Genomic DNA, 22,656 nt, shown 5'->3' with positions numbered 1-22,656 from the left:
CATAAATCTTTATCATCTTCCCCTCTGGTCCAATCCTAACATCCATCCCTATTCCCAGGCAACCATTGTTCAACCTTCTGTCATTATAGATTAGTTTGCATCTTCCAGAATCTTGTATAAATGGCAACACACAGTATGCACTTTTTTTTAAGAAGAATTATTTATTTATTTGAGAGAGAGAGAGCATGCATGTGCATGAGCCAGGAAGGGGCAGAGAGAGAAGCAGGCTCCATGCAGGCAGCCCGATGTGGGACTCGATCCCGGACCCTGGGATCATGCCCTGAGCCAAAGGCAGATGCTCAACTGCTGAGCCACCCAGGCGTCCCTATACTCATGTTCTTAAAGGATGTTGTTCTATAGCTTTCTTTTCTTATAAAATCTTTTTCTGGTTTTCATATAGTATAATGCCAGCCTTATAGAATGAATAGGAAGCACTCCCTCCTCTTCAGTTTCTGGAAGAGTTTGCGTATAATGCTATAATTGGCATTCCCATATGGTATAAATATCTCACAATAGTATGCTTCCATTTCTCCCTCTCCAGATCTTTGTGTTGTTTTCACTTCTACATATGTTATAAGCCCCACACAATTGTTACTCATTTTTGTTTGAACGGTTATCTTTTAAAGATATTTATATAATTGTAATCAACATATATTTTTTCCATGAAAGTAATATTTCCTTGAATAGATTCATATTTTCACCTGCTATAATTTTCCTTTTCGTTTAAGGATATTAACATTCTCATACAGGTGTTCTAATGCTGAATTCTTTTAGCTTTCGTTTATCTGAAAAAGTCTTTATTTCCCCTTTGCTTCTACAAGCTACTTTTGCTGGATGTAGAATTACAGGTTGAAGCTCTCTTTTCTACTTTCAGTATCTTGAACTTTTCATTCTACTGTCTTCTCACTTGGTCTTGTATCTGATAAGAAATCTGATGTCATCCTTGTCTTTGTTCCTGTATACATAATGTGCCTTTTTGCTCGTTGATTTGATTTTCTTATTATCACTGGTTTTGAGCAGTTTGATGAAGCAACCGATGACTGATGTGTTTTTATCTTACAAACACCATGAATCATGTAACTGGTTGTGCTTCCTTCTTTTCATTGGTCATCAAAAACTCAGATCCACATTTCTGCCCCAAATCATGAAGGCTATGTACTCTCCTCACTTGACCTTTCATCAACCTTTCACCTGATTTTCTCTTTTCCTTGATATTTTTCATCCTTTCATAGTATATATTTTTATTAATTTTATTTTTGTAGTTACAGAAGTAACACATCCTCTTTGTATTAAGTCAAATGATTTGTGTATGTATAAAGCAAATGCTAGTAATCTCTCTTCCACCACTCGCATCTTTCAATCCCACCCTCCAAGTTAATGGTTGTTAACAGTTTTCTGTGAAAACCTCCATATCTCTCTATATGCTCATATAAACATATCTAGAAATAATAGTGTGTTCATTTTATAAGACCCCTTAATCCTTTGTGAGAAAAGGCAGGATATGGAAAAGATAAACAAATGAAAACATTTGATGGTGAAGGTGATGATATGGACATAGACACCATTGCATATCTTTGGTGTGTGTGTTTCATCTTTGATGGCTGAGTGTGAAGCCCCTGGGAGAGCTGACCCTGGAACATTTAGCTCAGAGCCCATAGTAAACTGCAGCTCCTGTGTCATAGAGCCACAAGCAAAAGAAAGTTACGACCTTGACTCTTTTGCAGATAATCAAAGACCTGCAGCTACTGGGGTTGGTGGCAGCACTGGTGGTAGCTGATGTGATCCTGCTTGTGACATGGGTGCTGACTGATCCCATCCAGTGCCTCCAGATTCTTGGCGTCAGTATGACGGTGAGGGGCCCTATCCCTGGAGAAACTACTGCCCAAACTGGGAGAACTGGCTTCTGTGGGTACACGGGGGTCATTCTCCCAGCAGCACTCACTCTGTGGTCATCCCATCAAGAAGATAAATGACCCAAGAATGAGGGGAAGTCAGGAGCTGTGGCTGCGGTGAATGCCTTGCTGCTTGTCTGCAGGCCCTGTGGACCACTCCCACGGCTCGGCTCCACGTGTCTTCCAACAGCCTCCACTGGGATGTCAGTGCCCTGGCACTGCCGGGCAGTTATCTCTGCTCTCACATGACCAATAATGAGAACTTTCAGCTACAGGAAGATGACTTCCCTTAGTTATTGAGAAGTAAAAGTAGTAGTATTTTGAGGTGGTCTTTGGAGTCAATCAGCCCTCATTCCAGTCCCATTTACCAGCCATATGTCCCTGACAAAGTCATTTAAGCCTCTCAAAGGCTCTGTTTCCTCATAGGTAAAGTAGCGATGATAGTGCTTCCCCTTTCCTAGGGCTGTGGTGAAGATGAAGTGAAACAATGCAGGGAAAGGGCTCAGCTGTACCCAGTGTTCAATTAATGGAAAGTGTTACAAGTTTCCAGCGTCACAAGACGCTGAAGAATACAGTGGAATCTTGATATTGCAGATTTAATATATATACACTTTCAACTGTTAACCAACAGCAGAAGCATGATATGAAAATAATTTGAAATTTTGCTGATGTGCTAAAATGAGTCACTGTGGTAGCAACACACATGAGGATTAAACCCCACCACTACTAAGCATCCACATGTCAGCCAGACTTTATTATCTTGTCCTTTCACTCACAGTCACTTTCATTTAGATTCTAATAGAGTCACCTAAATGTTATAGTTTTTTACATTTTTTAAAGATTTTATTTATTAATGAGAGAGAGAGAGAGAGAGAGAGAGGCAGATTCACAGGCAGAGGGAGAAGCAGGCTCCATGCAGGAAGCCCCACGTGGGACTCGATCCCGGGTCCCCAGGATCACGCCCTGAGCCGAAGGCAGGCGCTAAACCGCTGAGCCACCCAGGGATACCCTAGTTTTTACATTTTAAGGGGAAAATCACATGCGAGGAAGAGTTCACGCTCCAGATGTCCACAAAGATTTCCTGTGTGTTGCTGGTAATTGTGGGTTCTCTCAGTCCTGACTCTGTGTACTTCCTAGGTGACAGGGAGAGATGTGTCCTGCTCTCTGACCAGCTCACACTTTTGTGCTTCCCGGTACTCTGATGTCTGGATTGCTCTTGTTTTGGTATGCAAGGTTGGTAACCACATCTCCTTGGTATATAATCTATCTGTCATCAACAAAATAGCCACGAAAAGGGAATTATAGGAATTAATGAGGTGATTTCTGCAAAGAATCTTGAAATCAGAGGAAACTTCTATGATGCATAAATCTCAAAGTCATGACCCTTATTATTTCTCTATTTTTTACTTGCTATGGGGGTCATTTTTCCAACTCTTTGGACTCCCTGATTCAATTTTCCCCTAAATCATATGAAATTCACCCACTGTTTCTCCCATTTCTTCGTCTGATTTTTTAAATTGATTTGGTAATACCAGTTTTCTCCCCAACTCCCTGCAAGGGAGATTATGAGGAGACATATTATCCAGCTTTATTCGTTCTCTTGAGTGCCCTGATTACCCTCCTTGTGTTTTTCTTCAAGATTTGGGTCAAAGTATCCTGCTGCTTTCCACCGACCTTTCTCACTCTGATTGGAAGCAGGGCTGGCCCTCAGACAGATGGCAACATCCATGGTGTCCTTTGAGTTGTTCCAGCTGCCTCAAAATGTCCCCATGCTGCCCTGAATCTCCCACAATTAACCTCATTTGTCTCTGTGAGACAGCAAAAGTAGGATATTATTTCTAGCAGGTACAGGATGCCTATACAGGGCACTAAAGGAGGTTCTTAAAACCAACTATCCTATTAGCTGATTTTCAGCAAAGGAGAAACAGAAAATCTGGCTGTGAGGGGTCTAGGGCAGGTCTATTTCAACAAACAGGGCAAGTCCTGAGTGGCAAGAGGCTACCTGTTGATTCTCAGGACAGAGAAGCCCAGTTGACCGATTGCTGGCAGAGAAGGAATTTTTGTAGAAATGTGTGGTCTTTAAAGGTAAATTTTACTCACTTTATCACTAGGAAAGTGTTCAAGTGGCTGCTTCGGAGAAATAGGACTGGGATAGGCAAATGTTGCTCTTTTTACTATGTGCATATATTACTTTGATAGAAATGTTTTTAAAAGAGAACACTGGGAAGTAAACAGCTCTTGGTCTCTAGTTTCTTCTTAACAGTTAAGAAAATGAACTTCAGAATATGACAGGAGAGGGTTTGAATTCTGATTCAGCCCCTTCCTAGCTGACCCTAAACCTCATTTCACCTCTCTAAACCTGGGTTCCCTCATTCCTAAAACGTGGATGATGACAAACATCCTCCCAGAACTGTTTTGAATTTCAAAAGACTAAGTGCACGTTAATAGTTTTCACCCTTTCCTGGCCTATGGGAAGAGCTCAATAAATGTTAGATATTATTATTATTAATCCTCCACTGCCCCGTAGACTGTTCTAAAAACACAGTGCCTCTCTCAATTTCTTGAGCTCAAGAAAAAAAAATATGTCCTCCCCAGGACAGAAACTCAGCACTTACTCTATAGCAGTTCACTTCGTGATTCAAGTTTATTTATCTTCTCCATTGCCTTTTATATAACCCCGTTTCCATTTTATTTCACTGTAATATCTTTCTGAAGGATAAAGAAAGAAAAGGGGGGAAAGAGTGCTAAGCATCAGGAAACTGACTGAGCCAGCCCTCCATGGGCTTCCTGGTCAATGAGCAGTTCCTGAGGATGACTTAAATCTTCATATTAAGGTCCAGGACCCCCCACCGAGCCTGGCAACTACCCCAACCCCACACTTCTCAGCCATGAATGCCAATGACATACAAGTATTGGACATGATTTACTCAAACACAAGTCATGGATGTAGAGAGGCTTTAATTATACCAAGTTCTGTTTTGGCAAGAGTTTTAATGGAGTTAAAACATTTTAGAAGAATGAGATGTGAACATTTCAAAATCATAGAATTAATTTTGATTAAATTATTAATGATCCAATCTGCCACATGTCACCTGAAGGTGTCAGTTACCCAAAACTCAGGCCCTACTGGCCTGACTTGTGTGTCTTCTAGTCACTGAAGATCTCAGGATGGCCACCTTTGGCTCTCAGGCTCCTCCTGGGACACTGGGCATTAGGGACACCCAGAATGCATCCCTGACATGTTGACTCCTTCAGCCAGTCCTCCAAAAAATTATCTGTAGGACCGTCCTTGCAGGTGGAGTTGGTCAAATCATGTGATTTTAGGGTCACTGGCAGGTACCCTGCTGATACCTGACTTTGCTTTCATTATTAGTTCTCCCTCTGAATATCTGTGCTTCCCACCCCCACCTCAGTCCTCTGGCTTTGTCACACCCTCTCTGACAAAACATGGACATTTGTGTGCTTGCCTTAAATCTCCCTACCGGACTGAGCTTCTTGAAAGCCGGGAGCATGACTTATTCTTTGTAACACCTTTGCCTATCGGCACCTAACATCATACTTTGTATGTAGTCAGACGAACATATGTTGAAGCTATACATTCTGTATTATTGATTACAGCTTTGATTTCTGTTTAAATGCAGCTCCCTCTAAGAGAGGAAACACTTTAAAGTGCTGTGAGTAATTTTCTCTGTAGTACAAGTGAAAAATCTGAAGGCAGTTTTAAATTCAGGGGAAAGAAAAAAGAATAGGGCCCTGGGTTCCTGGTGGTGGGGGCAGGGAATGTCACACACAGGATGAAGGGTATGGATGAAGCCTTTATTGCCTGTGCTTGCTCTATCGTCTTGCTTAGGTCCCAGCCTGCCTTTGTTCTCTTTTTCTATCTCCCATAAACACCCACTGGCACAGAGCCGCTGCTAGCCTATAGAGATCCTTTGTGTAAATTAGAAAAAGGCATCCCTTCTAGACAGATGCAATCTTGCAGGTGCAGGGCTTGGCAAGCAGATGGTGCCTTTGGGAACATTAGAAAAAAAAAAAAAAAAAGCCCATTCCTCGGGCGCTGCCCCTGGTGCGGCACATGGCTTGACAAGCACACCACGGGCTGTTTCAGCCTCTCCTTGCCTCTCAGCTCCATGTAGTGCGAAACCACACAATGGGTGTGGTCATCCTTACCACCAACAGCACCATGTGCCCACTGCCCTCCTGGGGCCCAGCAGCCCGTCCTGTAGACCTCCCACCCACCTACACCATCCTGTCCTGTGCCTTGTCCCAGCAGAGTCCTGTCGGATGGCTGACTTGCTGACCTCCAATAATAAACTAATTCCCAGTGAAAGAAAGGAAAATAACATTAATTTCGCACCTACTAGGTGTAAGGGGCAGCCCTTAGGGTCTTCTCATGTGCTATCTTAGTAAATCTTGTTAACAACCCTTTAAGGTAAGTATTATTATCCATATTTTAAAGGTGAGGAAATTGGTCCCAACCCTATTGCTCTTTGACACTGGGCCTGTTGTAACAGGTCTCTCAGCCCCTGGTTTTCTTCTCCATCTCCAGGGCCTGCTGCTGCTATACGGCGCCTATCTGGCTGGCCTGACTGACCACGTCAGTTCTCCTCCTGTGAATCAGTCTTTAACCATCATGGTTGGGGTCAACCTCGTAGTAGTGACCGCTGGGCTTCTCTTCGTGGTCACCAGATACTTGCACTCCTGGCCCAACTTGGTCTTTGGACTCACATCTGGAGGTATCTTCGTTTGCACAACCACAATCAACTGCTTCATCTTCATTCCCCAGGTATAGTCTGGGGGGAGAATTTGGCAGGCTAGTCCTCTGTCATTCCAGAGGCTTCCCTGGACATGATGAACTGCTTGCTTTCTTTTCTACCGAGATTTTTGGGTACCATTTCTTGGAGAGTCAAAAGAAAGGCAAGTTCCTCATGAGCCAGCTCTCTCTGTTCTTCCCTCCTCACTCTCCTGATGAGGACAACTCTGCTCTCACTCAGCAAGGAGAGCAGGCCCGAGTGGCTGAGCAGCCGTGGCAGCTTCTGTCCACCCCTGGCGGGTGACCTCACAGACCTGCCTTTCCACCCACCCTCTAGTCAACTTCACTCATCCCCAGTTCCCTCTTCTCTTTGATAATGTCATTTCTTTCACTAGCCTGGGAGTGAGGAACCTTTCTTTCTTTCCTATTTGAGATGGCACATTCACAGAGAAAAATTCATTCAGAAATGTACGCAATTTAAAATGCTTTTTCTTTCTTTTTATTAGAAGAAAATATAGAACATTTTTACCATAAGGAGAAATAAAAACTGAATTAAAATGTATAATATGAGAATTAAGGGGAAAAAAATCAAATGAGGGAGGAAGATAGAAGCAGAAATATCCAGACAGCAAAGAGAAAGAAAGAGTCAGAGAGAAAGGAGAAGGAATCCGTGGGCTCTGAAAGTGATGTTAAATTATTCATGTTATGCCCTAGGGTACCACTGAGCCACATATATCTGAGTTAATGAACTTGGCATTAGGCACCTGTCCTGTTTCCCTTCTAGATCTCTTTTTCTTCCCCCAAGGCCTCCTTCATCCCACTGCTCCCTCTAGACTCCATCTTGATTCCCTTTGCAGCTTGAAGTTGACTGTGAATGACTTCATGAGGGAGCTAACTGGTAATTAAAGTGTTGGCCGAGGGAGGGTCATGACTGCACTTTGGGGCATGATGGTGTGACACAGATATAGGCCTTTACTCTTCTTCCCTTTCATAAATCTTCATTGAAATATTCTTTTTTTTAAAATTTTTTTTATTTATTTATGATAGTCACAGAGAGAGAGAGGCAGAGACACAGGCAGAGGGAGAAGCGTTGAAATATTCTACAGAATAAACAAATATGGAAAAATCTGTAGCAGCAGCCCTAAACACCAAGGATGGGAATTGCATCTGTGTTAGAAACTAGAGGAATTTTTGCTGAATCTCTACGTTATAAGAACTAGATGGGAGGAAACCATGAGAGCTGAGGCTTAATTGTCTGGGGCATAGCAGGAAAGGGCTGTTCCCCCTCTGAGAGATGGGGAAAGGGATGTGGGCAGGGGCCTTTTGTGTGACCCACCCCTTAGGTTCTGTGGCCCTTGTTGTGGATTGGTAACCCATCCATCATTGCTAACCCCTTTCTTTCTTGCTCATCTCTACTACACAAGCTGAAAGAGCTCAACACTTGCTTTGCCAACCTCCCTATGGCTAGTGGTGCCCATGTGATATCATTTTGAACACTAAAGTTTTCCTGGAAGGCTTATGAGAAAACTTTTGCTTTCCTAAAAAGCACCATCACCTATTTTACCTTCTTCCTACCTTGAATGTTTGTGATGCCTGGCAGCTATGGCAGCCATCTTGTGACCACGAGTGAAAAGCAAAGCAATTATATTTACTGTACTAGGAAACTATAGCTTTTCTCATGTAAGACTATAAATTCAGGAGGAAAGGACCTATGAAGACATTCTGAAGTTCACAAGAAGAGGACCCCAAACTTCTGAAGATTTGGAGAGCAAACTTCCTCTGAGTAAGATAGTTCTTAGAAGAGATCTGATTTGTCTTGTCAATATGATTCAAAGGATATTGCCTCTTTTCAACTAAAGAGAACCATCATGAAAAGGACATAATCTTAGATCATGAAATACTGAATAAGGGTGAAAACTATTGTGTTAAACTTAAAACCCCCATAAAAGCATTGACAATGCAATTGGACATGGCAATATACTGAATTAGTGAATTAATTTAAGGAAACAGAAAACAAGGAGACAGATAAAAAATGAGAGATTAGTTAAGAAAATATGGAGAACAGGGACGCCTGGGTTGCTCAGCAGTTGAGCGTCTGCCTTCAGCTCAGGTCATGATCCTGGAGTCCTGGGATCGAGTCCCGCATCAGGCTCCCTGCAAGGAGCCTGCTTCTCCCTCTGCCTGTGTCTCTGCCTCTCTCTGTGTGTCTCTCATGAATAAATAAATAACATCCTTTTTATAAAAAAAAAGAAAATATGGAGAACAGATCTAGGATACAATTTAGAGCTGATAAGAGTCACTGAAAGACAACAAGATAATTTGGGGCAGAAATAATCACCAAAGAATTATTAGAGGAAAGCCCTCTTGACCTAAACAAGACTCTATCTGAAAATTGAGTCAATCTACAACCTCCATGACGTGGCCCTACTGTGTCTTCCCCCTCCACACCCACCTCTGTCCCTTTTACATCCTGAGCCTCAGATGTAAGACCTCCACTCTCCTTGGTGTTTGACTCCTCAATGGTGATATTTAGGGACACTCTCATCTATACACAGACATAAACATGCAGGACAAAGTTCAGTGTTGAATCTAACTTCCAGGCTTGACCTAAGCAACAAGCACTTGGTCTGTTAAAGTGGGAGTAGAAATGGAAATATTAGGGGATACAGGAACTGGATGGACAGACAGCATGGACCTTTCTCTTTCCTTCTCTCCGAATCACTCTGCCTTTTCCTCCTAGCGGTCTTTAGCTTCCATTCTCTCACTCTGTCTTTCCTCTTCTATTTTCTGTCTCATGCTTTTTCTCCTCTTGAACTGACCATGATCTAAAACCAAAAAATAGATTTTCTAGCTTATTGTAGTTTAGGTTTAGGGGGTAAATTCTTTCTCAAAATATAAAAGTAACTGAGGCTTGTCGGGTTTTTGTATGCCTCTGAATTGACTTTCCCCTCTGGCTCAGTGGCCTTTGGTAGAAGAAAGATTCTCCCTGTGAGACCTGTACTGTGTCTTCCAGGAAAATAGGACAGCTGAACAAATTTGGAAAGGTTTGTGAGGAGAGCTGTATGGGAAGGGAGGCAGCAGGAGGTGGACTGCCTTCTTGTAGCTACTAAGCCTTCAGACTGGACTGATGGGAGGGGCTCACGAAAGCAAAGGCGCAGATGCCTCCGGGGCAGCTAGGTGGCGCTGGAGAGCTAAGTGAAATGGGTGACCTAACTGAAGAGGCAAGTGGGCCCAGGAGCACTCTACACGGGCCCTCAGGAAATGCCTAAGTGTTTATGCCACACACTGAGGTCATCACCAGCAATGAGCCAGCCTCTGCTTTTGTGACCTGAACGCGACCCCATCCCTAGACAAGCTCCCCACCTCCCTCCATCCCTTTCTCTCTGAGAGGCAGGTGGGTTCTGAGATGGGACATGGTTTTTTTCCCCCTGAATCCTCAAAGTGTGTCATCTGCTCCTCCATGAAGGTGTCTACTCTGCCTTGGAGTCGTCTGTATACATCCCAGCGCCCCCTAGCTTTCTAAAGGAAAGCTTTCTTCATGTGTTCATGTATCTGTACATCCCACATTAACTGCAGGAAACCCGTAGTTCAGCACACGGCCCCACCTCCCAGTCTAGTGGGGAGCAGATGTGAAAGGAATTATAATACATGCGTTAAGTGCACTTTGCACTTTTTGAAGCACAAACTGAAATGAGGGGAGAGTGGCAGCAGATAAGAGGGGCCCATCGGGTGAGCTTCTGGAGGCCCTGGTTTACCTGGTAGAGATTGAGAGTCAGTCCCACTGTTTAGTGTCCTGTTGCCACTATTGAGTAGCTTAAAACAATGCACATTTATTATTTTGTAGCTCTGGAGGTCAGAAATCTGAAATGGGCCTTATTTGATGAAAATCAAGGTGTCAGTAAGTGTGTGTTCTTTCTGGAAGGTCTAGGGGAGAATGTGTTTCGGCACCTTTTCCAGCTTCTAGAAGCTGCTGTCATTGACTCCTGGCTTCTTCCTGCATTTTCAGCGCCAGCAGTGTGGTATCTTCAAATCTCTCTCTTTCTGACTCCTGCTTCCATGGTCACATCTCTTCTTCTGACTCTCCTGCCTTCCTCTTATAAGGACTCCTGTGGTTACATTGGCCTGGCCCAGGTAATCTAAAATAATCTCCCCTCCTCAAAATCTTTAAGTCAGTCACATTTACAAGCTTGCTTTCACCATGCACAGTAATGTATTCACAAGTTCCAGAGATGAGGAGGGAAGAATATCGTGGGGGAAACATTATTCAGCCCACCACACCCATGTAGCCCAGATGCTGAGAAAACAAGAAAATGCTTGTCCTTCTGAGGAAGTGCCACAGAGAGGTCCTGAAATTGTGACCTGAGAGTCATTTATGGCCATAGTCCAGAAAGCCAGAAGGGTCAGGTCTTAAGGGCCAGGATTCAGAAAGGGGAGGAAGAGGATTTAGTCAAGGGGCCCCTGGCTCCACCCTCTAGCTTAGGGTGAGACAGCCCTGAAGCCCTGGTGGTGCCTTTACACCAATGTTGAGCAGTTTTTCCAGCAGCAGCCCTGCAGACAGGGCTCAGACTGGGGGTGCTGGGGGAGAGAAAGAAAAGCTCTACTGCTAAGGAAACAAGAGGCCCTGTGAGGGAACCGAGACACCGCATCACTCTAGGGTGAGTGCCAGGAGAAGAACACTGGGAGGCTGCTGTACCCACTGAAGACCACAGAGTGAGCCTGAGGTACCAGCCTCCAGTGACTCCAGAATAGCCACCCGAGCTGATGGCCCCCTGGGGAGGGGGACTTCAAGAAGGGCATCTAGAGGAGAGGGTCCTAGGCTGACCCAGCACAGACCAGACCACCCAGACTCCCGATACCATGACAGACTCATGCTGAGTCAACAGAGGACCCAAGAGGACTTGGGTGAGAATGTATTACAGTCAATGGTGGGAATTTAGAATCTTGTCAGCTTTACCAAATTTGGGTTACACTCCATAGTCAAAGCTTAATAAATGTTTGATGAGTAAGCAATAAATTCCAGGATCCCTGTGAGGTTCCCCCATAGACCTCTTAGCATCATGTCTAGAGCCCAGGTGCCAGAGTGCCCAGTGTACATGACTAGGACTCTTAATGATGAGAATTCCTTAGGGGAGAAAAGAAGGGTCCAGCAGGCTGTTGCTCCCCACCCCACCCCCCGGCCTTCACATTACTGGCATTCACCACATGGAGACAAACACCCCAAAGGCCCAGGAGCACGCCCCTGTTTGTGAAGGTTCTATATTCACTTCTGTCCTTACAAAATTAAGCCAACCCAAGCTTCCACAGATTGTTTCTCAAAGCCAGTTTCTCTTAAAAACCCTTCCTTAGGACCCCCACAATTCACAGTCTCTGTCTTCATTGGCTGTGTGAGGATGTGTGGTGTAGCACTGTGTCATGGTTACAGCCGGGGCCGTGCCGCTAACTAGCTGCTGAGCCTTGAAAGGTCATACTCCTTCTGAGTCTTTCCTCATTTGTCAAGTAAAAAGGACAGTGAGATCTCAGACCGAATGTTCTATCATTTCTCTTGATTTTTATTGACATTTGTGGTTTTCTGTCTGAGACTTGATTATTGATTTGGGTTAGAAGTCCTCCAGCAGGGAGTGGGCTTTCAGTAGCAGTAAGCACACCATTACTCCACAAATGAGAATAATTAAGAACAGTTTCTTACAACTAAAAGCAGTTTCATTTGAAACATACAGTGTTTAGATTGCTTAACCCTGTGATAAACTCTGGCCTGAGAGTATGGCTCTAGACGTATCCTTCAACTCTGGTTTGCCTTGAGCAGTCCAGCAATGGGTAGGTGGATGGGTCAAGTAAGATGATTCTATTTGATCTACCTGTCATCTTCTTCCTTTGGCAGTAAAAAAATTTTTTTAATTATTTTTTTCCTTTGGCATTCTTTAATAATGACCTTAACCTTCTCTATACCTTCTGTCATTACCACTTAGGAATTTTCCAGAGTGAAGTGCCTTTTGAGGAGAGAATAGTTTGAATGTATGTGTGTATCTGTGACACTGTCATTCCTTGGTGTTTTCGAAACAGAGCAAGAGAATGTGTTTCTGGGGAATGTAACTAAATAAATAACATGTGTTCTTATATCTAACAGCTGAAGCAGTGGAAGGCATTTGAAGAGGAAGACCAAACAATCAGACGCATGGCCAAATATTTCAGCTCTCCCAGCAAAAGCTTCCATGCCCAGTATGGTGAGGAGCAGAATTACCACGCTAGAGGAGAGAGAAACTCTATGGACAGACTCCTCACAGAAGTAAGCTAGAGCCCTGGCTGCTGGATTCTCTATCAGGATGAACTCCCAGCATGCCATGGTAGATCTCAGATGTCTCATTGCTAGCATCCTTTCTTATTTTTCTATTCACCCACTTCCTAGCCACTCCTGCTTCCCTCAGTCCCAGACAAAAAAAAAAAAAAAAAAGCTCAGCGTTTCCCCAGGGACCTTCCCATCACTGACCCTCACCCACTGCATTCATTCACTGGCCAGATGTATGCCAGGCATCGTGCAAAGTGCTTATGAACAAAACAGAGTCCTTACCTTATCCTCACGGGGGTTAAAGTCTACTGGAGGAGGTAGATGTTGACCAAGTAAACATATAAACTGTGAGAAGAATTATGAAGGAAAAAACCAGAATGGGAAACCAGAATAATGGGCCAGGGCAAAGAAACCTAATTTAGAATGGTTGAAAAGACTCTCTGAGCTGAGAGCTGAAAGTTAAGTACAAATTGGCCAGGTGCAAGGAAAAGCATTCCAAGCAGGGGGAACAGTGTTGTAAAGGCCCTGAGTAGTAGTGGGTCCCAGCTTCTTCCGTATGGTACATTCTCTCTACTTAGAGTAGTGCCCTCATTTCCAAGATCTTAGGGCGCCCATTACTGTCCTTCCCAGGTTTGAACTAGAGATTTCAATCATCCTACCAATCCAGAAAGTCCAGACGTGTCCAAAGATGAGGTGGAGGGCTTAATAGGGCCTCTGAATATCATAATAGCACCAGGGGAGGACTGTGCCAAACCCAAGCCCCTTTTTCCTTTGTTCTTGGGCCAGAGTTGGCACCTCTCCCAGAATTGGGCAGTGTGATGTGGGCCTGAAGAAAGCACCTGGAAAAGCTTGAGGCTGCACTGCCTCAGAAAGGAGGTGTAGGACCCAGAGGAATTCGTTTTTCACGCTAACTAAATTATATTTCATATTTTTTCAGCATAGAACATACCTGCATAGGTGCTATGTGGGAAACTACACTTGTTTGTAACTGGCCTGACCCCTGGGTATCAGTTGTCCCTGTGTGAGAGGACAGTGTGATGGGGACCTAAGAAACACAGCCAGGGAAGGGGCTGGCCTCCCCACGCACCCACCGCCCGGGCTCCTCTACTCCCTCACACCACACCCTCAGTTTGGAGCCTTTTAATCCATCAGAGTAATACTTCTCCATTTCTTTGCTATTTATGAAGCATCCGGGACCTTATTTCAAAGCCAGATTTCTTCCTACCTGGCAAGGGAGTAAGTAGCATTGCCTTTGATACTCTGTGAAGTCTTCAAAGAAGCATTTTTTTCTCCAGCGAAACAGAAGGCTGGAAACTTGGCGAGAACAGCCAGGATGGTTTTTATTCACAATCAGCTAATGTTGGAACAGCCAAGTGGCCTGACTCTTTAGCCTTATGGTAATTTGTGACGTGCTTTTTGTATCTCTGCCATGCTACCCTGTTTCCCACGCAGTAACTGAATCTGCTCCATCCAAAAAGATGCTTTGAGGCTGCAGAGGAAGGGCCCTAATAGGGAGCAGATGCACAGGCAGTAAAATCCTGGCCGCCTCCTCCTGACGCCCTACACCTGGAACGTCTTTCCCAGAACAGGCCTGAGAACAGGCAGCCTGTCCTAGGGCCCCTTTGCAGGCCCAGAGAGCTTGCAGCCTCTGAGTCTCCAGTTCCAGCACTGCCTGGTGGGTAAACACAAGGATCCCTCCTGCTTCCGGATGTGCACAGAGCCTGCCTCCAGCTCCTCGGCTGCACATCCCTTCTATGCAGCCCGCTCCGCAGCCCCCTCTGTCTCCGTGTGTCCTCTTCACTGTCCCATGATGCGGGCAGTCCATCTTCTCACTCTTGCCCACCCCCCGACCCTGTGGCCAGAGGTCACCCAGAGGCTGCGTGGGCAGCACGCGTCGCTGACTTGCCAGGCTGCAGGAAGGCCAGCAGAGAGAACCTTCCCAGAGGTTGAAGAACCTCCCTTCTACACTCCAGCAGAGGAAGTTCACCGCCTCTTTTCTTCCTTGAACCATAGAGACAAGAGGGTGACTCCATTTCTCCATATGGCCTGCATCTTGTGAAACACACCTGTGGATGTTTTGCTTCCCCAGATGTGCCAAAAGTAATAATTAATAAGCTCATTTAAATGTAGCTGCCACGGTAGGTCCGATTTTGGTCGCAATGGCAATGCCTCACACCACGCCTTTAATTAGTAGGCAGCCTCGGCGAAGACCAGAGTCCCACTTCTTTTTCTGGAACAAGGGAAATTTACTGTTTAGGTTGACATTTCTAAATCCGTCACCAGTCAGCTTCAGATGTTTGGTTTGTTGGGAGAAAAGTATTCTTCCCAACTCAGTGTTTACCCTATTTTTCTACACTCAGAGGAATTTGTGGCACAAAAACTCAGCGCTAGGAGTTCACTCGCTGGAGTGGTTGTCGTCAGCTGATGGCTTCCTCCTAACTCTGTAGGGCAGTGGTGACCTCCTGAAACCAGTATGAGAGTGTGCGGGGTGGGCTTCAGGGGGAGGGGCTGGTGAGGAGGAAGAGGGTTGGGGTCCCTCCTGGGCAGCCAGCTCAGTCATGCCCATGAGCTCCTCAGAAAGATAGCTGGCACCGCCCAGATATCATGAAGAGCCCGAGTGAATGGTGTGGTGTGGTCTTACTCATCCGCTCTGCTCCTGGTGAGTCCCTGAGTCATCTACCTCCCCGCCCCCCCAGCCTTACCACTCAGCAGGTGAGCAAGGGGAGGATGGAGGCGGCGGGAAGAGGCAGGTGCTCAGCTGCGAGTCCCTTCCGCTTATTCACCAGTTACTCACTGGTCCTGGACTGTCTTCTGATGATAAAAGGAGACTAAGCCAGGAGGACACTGGAGTACCAATATTTGGAAAATCACCCTCCTGCTTATAATAGAGAATTGGAGACCTGCTTAGAGTTGCTGCCAGAGGACTGTCCTGGACTAGTTTACTTAAGTTACTGCTCCCTTAAAGGGTCACTTCTGGGCAACACTCCCATATCAACTTGAAAAAAAAAAATAGGTTCAGTCCACAGGTGACTTGTTTCAGGTAGCCTAAAGAAGGGAAACCTTCTTTTATTTCTAGGGTATAATAAATGGAGGTCCAGATGCTCCCCCTCAGCTTCTAGAGACGATGACAACAAGGAGGTAGCATTGGGTATTTGGACTCGCACTTTCTGGAATTCAGTGTTGTGTTATTACCCCCAAACTCTGTACCCTGAATTGTCTTCCCCAAGACCATCCATTCTCCTCTGTGCTCCACTACTTTTGAACATCAGAAACCTCAGAAGGTGGACAGTTCTGAGCTAGACGATCACCTGCTGTACCAGCAGAGGCTGCTCAGAGCACACCCACCAGCGCCCCTTCCTCCTACTTCCTGCCCCCCCTGATCTTGCAGTTAGGACAGGCACACCTGCCAGCCCTCCCGCTGCAGCCTGTTTATCAGCTGACAGCCGTGCAGCAGGTAGGCTGCTCCACAGAACTGCCCCAGGCTCATTCATGGAGGCTCCATGCTAGATCTACTAAATCAAGCTATCAGAGATTTAGTCCCAACTATTCCATTACAAAGAAAAAAAGTTTCTCCAATAATTCTGGTGCCAGCTCTTCTTTAGCAGATACCAACAGCTAACAGTGCCACGTGGTAGCTTTGGCGCCCACCCCTGAGGTCCAGCCCGGGGAGGTGATCACACCAACCTGAGAATCTTGTTGCACCCCTCCCGACCCCTAGCTCCAGTCTTGTCTCTTTGGTGCAAGAATCTCCACTCTTCTCCGTGTTCCTCCCAAATTTTCTAGTCTGTTTAGCAAGAGGCAAAATACATATTTTCTCATTCATCCATCCCCTTGAGATATTCCTGAAATTTATCTGTATTTTGCAAAACTGATAAACCCCCGAGTTGGGCCATCTCAAACATTATCCAATGTGTCCCACAGAGCGATCTGACCCTCTAAGTTCTGAGGAAAGGGGAGAGGGCACTGCAGCAGCCAGCAAACAGCTCCTGTGCCGCCTCTGACCTCCCTTCTCACAGGCAGTGCCACGCAGTCTGGGGATGGGGGCGGGGGGTAAGATCACCCAACGGTAAGCCCTGGCTAACCTTTTGTGAGCACCGGTATTGCGCTAAGCACTTCACTCCCATCCTCAGAGCCTGAGGTCACCAGCCAGGACGCGGAGGGACTAGGATTCAGACCGAGGTTGTGGAGCCACGCTTTCTCCAGCTTGGGAAACAATGTAAAAAGCCTCGGAGGCATCCTTTATTGATAGTTTCGCTTTTGTTTCGCAGAAAAATGCTATGATTGAAAGCCTGCAGGAACAAGTAAACAACGCCAAAGAGAAGCTAGTGAGGCTGATGTCCGCGGAGTGCACCTTGGACCCCCCAGAGTGCGCGGCCTCTCCCGACTCTTCCCGCAGCAGGAGCGGCCCGCTTGCAGCCTCTGCCCACAGCCTGGCAGCTCTGGGGCCTTCGGAAGGCCCCTCTGACCCTCAGGATGATACCAGTGTGGCCCCCCGGGGCTCCCGGAGCACCTCAGTGTCCTCCTCAAATGGACAAAGCCTGGAAGGGGAGGTCAAGGACACCAGCTCCTCTCCGGGGCACAAGGAGAAAACCTCTAATTTGGAAGACTTTTCTGATCATTTAAATTTGGGCTGCAGCCAGAAGCCACGGCCCGAGCAAAGCCAAGGTGAAGAAGGAAGAGCCCAAGTACCCATGGCCCCCCACCAGAGCCTCATACCCGGTGACGAAGGTCCCGGGCCCCGGAGACAGGGGCAGCTGGAGGACGCAGAGGAGCCCCACAAGCGGCTGTCAAGGGTCAATTCAGTCATCAGGGAGAAGCTTCAGGAAGTCCTACGGGATCTGGGCCGGGGCCCCAAGGCCCCCCTCCCCTCGCCCCTGCCCTGTCCCCTGCAGCCCTGGCCAAGCAGTGCCACCCACGGCCCCCAGCAGGTGCCCCCCTCCAGGGAGCTGGGCTGCAGCCCGCACATGGTGAGGAGCCGGCGGGCGGCACTGCGGGCTCGCCCCCCCTTTCCGGGCTCTGTACCTTCCTACGTGGGGCATCGTGCAAATCGGACTGTGTCTGGGGTGCGCAGCGGGCGGCTAACCGTGCAGAACAGGGGCAGTGCCAGCCTGGCCCCGCAAAGTGCTGAGCCCAGAGCCCCCAGACCCTCTTCTGGGAAGACTTCCCTACCCGCAGATCCCCAGGGCAAGCCGGGGCCCCCGCAGGGTGGCAAACAAAGCGGGACAGAGCCCCGGGGGCCCAGCGGGGGCCAGACAGCCTGTCCTTACCGGCCTCCTGGCCCTGACCAGGCGCAGTATCCCGCGGCCCCACACCTGTCCAGGGCCGCGCCAGGTGTTCCTGAGCGGTGGCAGCTGCTGGCCCCAGGCTCCGTGCGCGGCCCCTACCTGGACACGGAATCCAGCAGTTCAGACGAGCTCTTCTGCCGCTGCCACCGGCCCTACTGTGAAATCTGCTTCCAGAGCTCCTCTGACTCCAGTGGCAGTGGCTCGTCCGACAGCGACCCTGACCCCGCCGGAGGGCTGGCTTCCTGGGAAAAGCTGTGGGCCCGATCAAAGCCTATCGTGAACTTCAAAGATGACTTGAAACCCACACTGGTGTGAAAAGCGTGCTGAGTGGGTCTGGATCTAGAGGTGGGTTCAGGACAAGCCCCACCAAGGCCCGCAGGTGGAAGGCCAGCTCTGGCCTTTGGGGAACACACCGTGCCCTGAATTGATCAAGCCTTTACCAGGTCTCAGCTCTGCTCCCTTGAGCACCATGCTACCCTGAGCACTTCTCCATTTATCAAAAGAGGGGTATTGCCTGTCTTGTTACTACCTCACAGCATTCCTATAAAAGACTCTGGTTGAGTGACCATAAAAAAATAACTTTTAGATAAAAGGTGCTAAATGAGCACAGACAGTCTTCCGTCCTGGTCAGTCTGTATTCTATAAAACACTTCATATATACCGGTGGAAAACTGTGTAGACATACGGATGGAGAGATGAAAGGAAAGTTTCTGCAGAACCAGAGTTGTAGACTGTGACCCATCAAACTGGCCTTCTGATGGATAGACTTGCTAGGAAGGAAGTCTCATATTCTTGGGTACCCCACTCTTGGCAGGGGATGGTTTTATTTCTGCTGAAGTTTGTGAACAACACCACCCCTCATTGCCAGCTTCTGGCCAGACTCAGAGTCCCCTTTATGCCACTATTTGAGGTACAAGTCTTTCTGCCATGATGGCATCTCACCCATCATCCCTGAGCCTGTCAGGTCTCCATGTGTGCATAGGCTGCCCAGGTCCTGCTCCTGAGTTCAGATGACACCAGGGGCCCAGACAACCTCCTGGTCCCTGTGGCCCATCCCTCTGACTCTTCCAGAGGTACAGTTTTGTACTGGGCAGGGGCAAGGGGTGGGAGAAGCATACACTGGCAATTTCTGATGGGGTAGGTAGGAGAGGCTCTAGGCTCTGTTTATCAAGAGCCCCTGTTTTGGTGCTGTTGGGATTACATGACCACCAAAAGCTACATAAACCTGGAAATAGAAAATAGGGAAACATGAAGAAATGGGGGAGAAGGCAGGAAAGTAGGTTTTGAGTATTTAACTTGCGTCTAGCATGGTACTTGATGATATAAAATTTCAGTAATTCCTTATGATAACCCTGTGAAGTAGGCACTCTTGTTCCCATTTCACAGATAGGAAATATGAGGAATTTGAGGCTTAGAGAACTGAGGTAACGTCCCCAGACATCACACTGCTAGAGAATGGCCCCCAGGGGACTTGCGGGACTCCCAAGTTGGCAGATTTCCCTGAGGGCACGTCACTTCACTCATTCTCCTGGGAGTGGCCAGCAGGGCTTGGCAGGCCAGACAACGGAGCAAGCGCAGCGTAGGAAGGCCATGAGGTGGTCACCCTGCAGTTCCAGAAAACAGAACTGGGTTCCTGGCCTCAGGCAGCAGCCTTCCACTGCCTCGCTGCCCCAGGGGCCCACACTCACTCCCAAGGGAGCGAGGGAGTTGGTGGAGAGTGAGTGCCAGGAACTTAAGCGCCACCAGTGCCACAGGGAAAATGCAACTGGGTCCACTTTGCTTTAAGCAACTGTTGTTTACAGGCTGTCCCCTGCCCCCACTCACTGTGTGTTTGTCTTTGCATATACATGTTTGTGTGCAGGAGTTTGGGCCTCATTAGATATGCACGGAAGGGGGTGTTTGGCTCCAAATGTCTCACAGAAGATTTATCCTGAACTCTCAGGGCTGCCGACACTTCATGAATCTCCAGACACTGGACTGGGAAGCCCTTCTGGTAACACGGATTCCTCTATCGTTTACTTTTAAATACAAATGTCATAATTTATTCTGTGTGTGGGTTTGTAGTTTCCACTTGTGCTGTTTGTATGCTGTCCAAGTGATACCTTAATAAACGAGAAATGGCTCCCCAAGCAAGTCTCTTCAGAAAGTGTCGTCTCATGCCGCAGAGGAGAGAAACAAGGAAGAGTGAACCACCAAGGGAGTGGACATGGAGCAGCGGTCAGAGTTGCCCCTGGCTCACAACAGGTTCCAACTAGATCTTCTACCAAACTTGGGTTTGTAACAGATTCTTCTGTGGTCTCCCTGTGTGGCTTCCTATCCCAGAAACACCTGCCCCAGGGTTTAGAGGAAACTATGGAGAACTTCCACTCTTCCCGTGGCAGGGGCTCCTGTGGTTGGGCTTCACCCCCTTCAGCTTCTTTCCTCCTAGTATGTCACCCCTAGTGGCCTCCCAGTCATTAACGTGGACTGCAGGCTCTACGCCTGGCAATCCTTCTCGCCTTCTTACTCTGCAACTATACCCTTGGTCCCACCATCTCAGCACTTACACATCTCCATCCCTCTTTGTCTAGAATTTCTTTCTCCACTTTGCACACCTTGTAAGTTATTCATCCTTCAAGACTCAAGAGTCTTGAATGCCCCCAAATACAATGGACTGATCCCCTAGTTAAAGAAGGATATTTTGGGGTCCACGTTTTGAATTCAGTGACTTTTGATAGATTTGATTGAAGAGATGGAGAATCTACCCTGAATTGTCCTTGTTTATCATCTGGTTCAAAAACTATGTGCCAAGGGGCATGTGGGTGGCTCAGTTGGTTAAGCATCTAACTCTAGATTTCAGCTCAGATCATGGTGTCGTGTGTCATCGGATTGAGCCCTGTGTTGGGCTCATGCTCAGCAGGGAGTCTGCTTGAAGATTCTCTCCTTCCTCTGCCCCTTCCCCATCACACTTGCTTGAGTTCTCTCTCTTTCTCTCAAATAAATAAATCTTTTTTTAAAGATTTATTTATTTATTAATTTATTTATTTATTTATTTATGATAGAGAGAGAGAGAGGCAGAGACACAGGAGGAGGGAGAAGCGGGCTCCATGCCAGGAGCCCGACGCGGGACTCGATCCCGGGACTCCAGGATCGCGCCCTGGGCCAAAGGCAGGCGCTAAACCGCTGAGCCACCCAGGGATCCCCCTCTCAAATAAATAAATCTTAAAACACACACACACACAACTATGTGTCAAATATCATGACTGCCTGCCTCAACTACTGTCTCCAAATCTATTGTTTACTCTGTACCCACCCCCACTCCTCACTAGTTCCTTTCCTAGGTCTTTTACCCAAAACCAGCTAATCCAGTGATGAAATTCTTAAAGGGATGAGTGTGTCATGACTTGTGGATGCTCTTGACTATTATGCCCTTGGAGAAACGGCAAGAACTTCTGCAAATGAATCCCAGAGAAGGAAACACTGCATCTACTACTGTGTTCTGGGTCATGGTTTTGGTCTCTTGGTTTTAAGGTCTGGCATGGAGCCAGACCCGATTCTGACTCAAGCATATCTTGTCCTGCTGATTAAAATCTTGGGGTTGAAGGTGTCCATCCTGATCCCAAAGTCTATTCCTTTCTATCAGCCTGTGACAAACTCTCTTTCCTTAAAGGATCAACATGGCCTTCCTGGAGCTCACAGCAGAGAAAAAAGCATCAGAATGTAGGAGGCTTGTTTTTAAAGAACCATATCACTTCTAAAATGGTAAAAAGAAAAGTCAATGCAAGTTCCACAAAATCTCTTCTGTATCTGTATTTATTTTTATCATATTTAGATGTATCTCCTGCAGAGATTGCAAGTTCCTAAAAGCACTGAATGCATCTTCTGCATCTTTGAGTCCTCCAGAGTAGCCATCAGAGAACTTTGCACAAAGTATAAGCACAATAAATGTTTGATGGATGGGTTTCTGAACAGATAAGTGGATGAAACAAAGGAAGGCAGAGAATCAGTTCTGGGGCCAGCAAAGCAGCAGAAAGGGAGGCAGAGCCATCTGGTTTCACTGCCTTCCAATAAATTAAAAGCAAGAAACAATATCACCAGAAATGGGGACGCCTGGGTGGCTCAGTCAGTTAAGCATCTGCCCTCAGCTCAGGTCATGATCCCAGGGTCCTGGGGTTGAGCCCTGTGTAAGGCTCCCTGCTCTGCAGGGAGTCTGCGTCTCACTCTCCCTCTGCCCCTCCCTCTGCTCATGCTTTCTCTCTCTCAAATAAATAAAATCTTTTTAAAAAGACCCAGAAAGAACTGAATTCTGAAAATGACACTTTTAAGTCTCTTAGGGAGAAGGGGAGCTAGAATGATAGAGTTAATGGAAGAGAAACAAGAAAGTTACTGAGATTAAGGTCTTCTCTTAAAGATGCCTTCTTCACAGGCTTGTTACTGAGTAATAAGCAGCATTAATAGGACAAT

General features: G+C 46.8%; 1 protein-coding gene across 3 annotated transcripts in view; it reads left to right on the top strand.

Moving 5' to 3' along the window:
- GPR156 (G protein-coupled receptor 156) overlaps nt 1–20,342 on the top strand; it is an 89,842-nt gene extending 69,500 nt beyond the window's left edge. For 2 of the 3 annotated variants that reach the window (XM_025476157.3, XM_025476165.3), the window contains exons 6-10: nt 1,725–1,850; nt 3,030–3,125; nt 6,442–6,678; nt 12,770–12,928; nt 17,197–20,342. In XM_025476157.3, the coding sequence (XP_025331942.3) occupies nt 1,725–1,850; nt 3,030–3,125; nt 6,442–6,678; nt 12,770–12,928; nt 17,197–18,528 (1,950 nt within the window). In that variant the 3' untranslated portion in view covers nt 18,529–20,342. The remainder of the gene's footprint in view (nt 1–1,724; nt 1,851–3,029; nt 3,126–6,441; nt 6,679–12,769; nt 12,929–17,196) is intronic. The other variant, XM_049105556.1, reaches the window with a different exon arrangement.
- The last annotated feature ends 2,314 nt before the right edge of the window (nt 20,343–22,656 follow it).

The sequence above is a fragment of the Canis lupus genome, chromosome 33, assembly GCF_003254725.2.
Source record: "Canis lupus dingo isolate Sandy chromosome 33, ASM325472v2, whole genome shotgun sequence".
In the NCBI taxonomy this organism is placed as follows: Eukaryota; Metazoa; Chordata; class Mammalia; order Carnivora; family Canidae; genus Canis; species Canis lupus.
The sequence above is the reverse complement of the archived record's forward strand: the minus strand, read 5'-3'. Positions and strand labels throughout refer to the sequence as shown.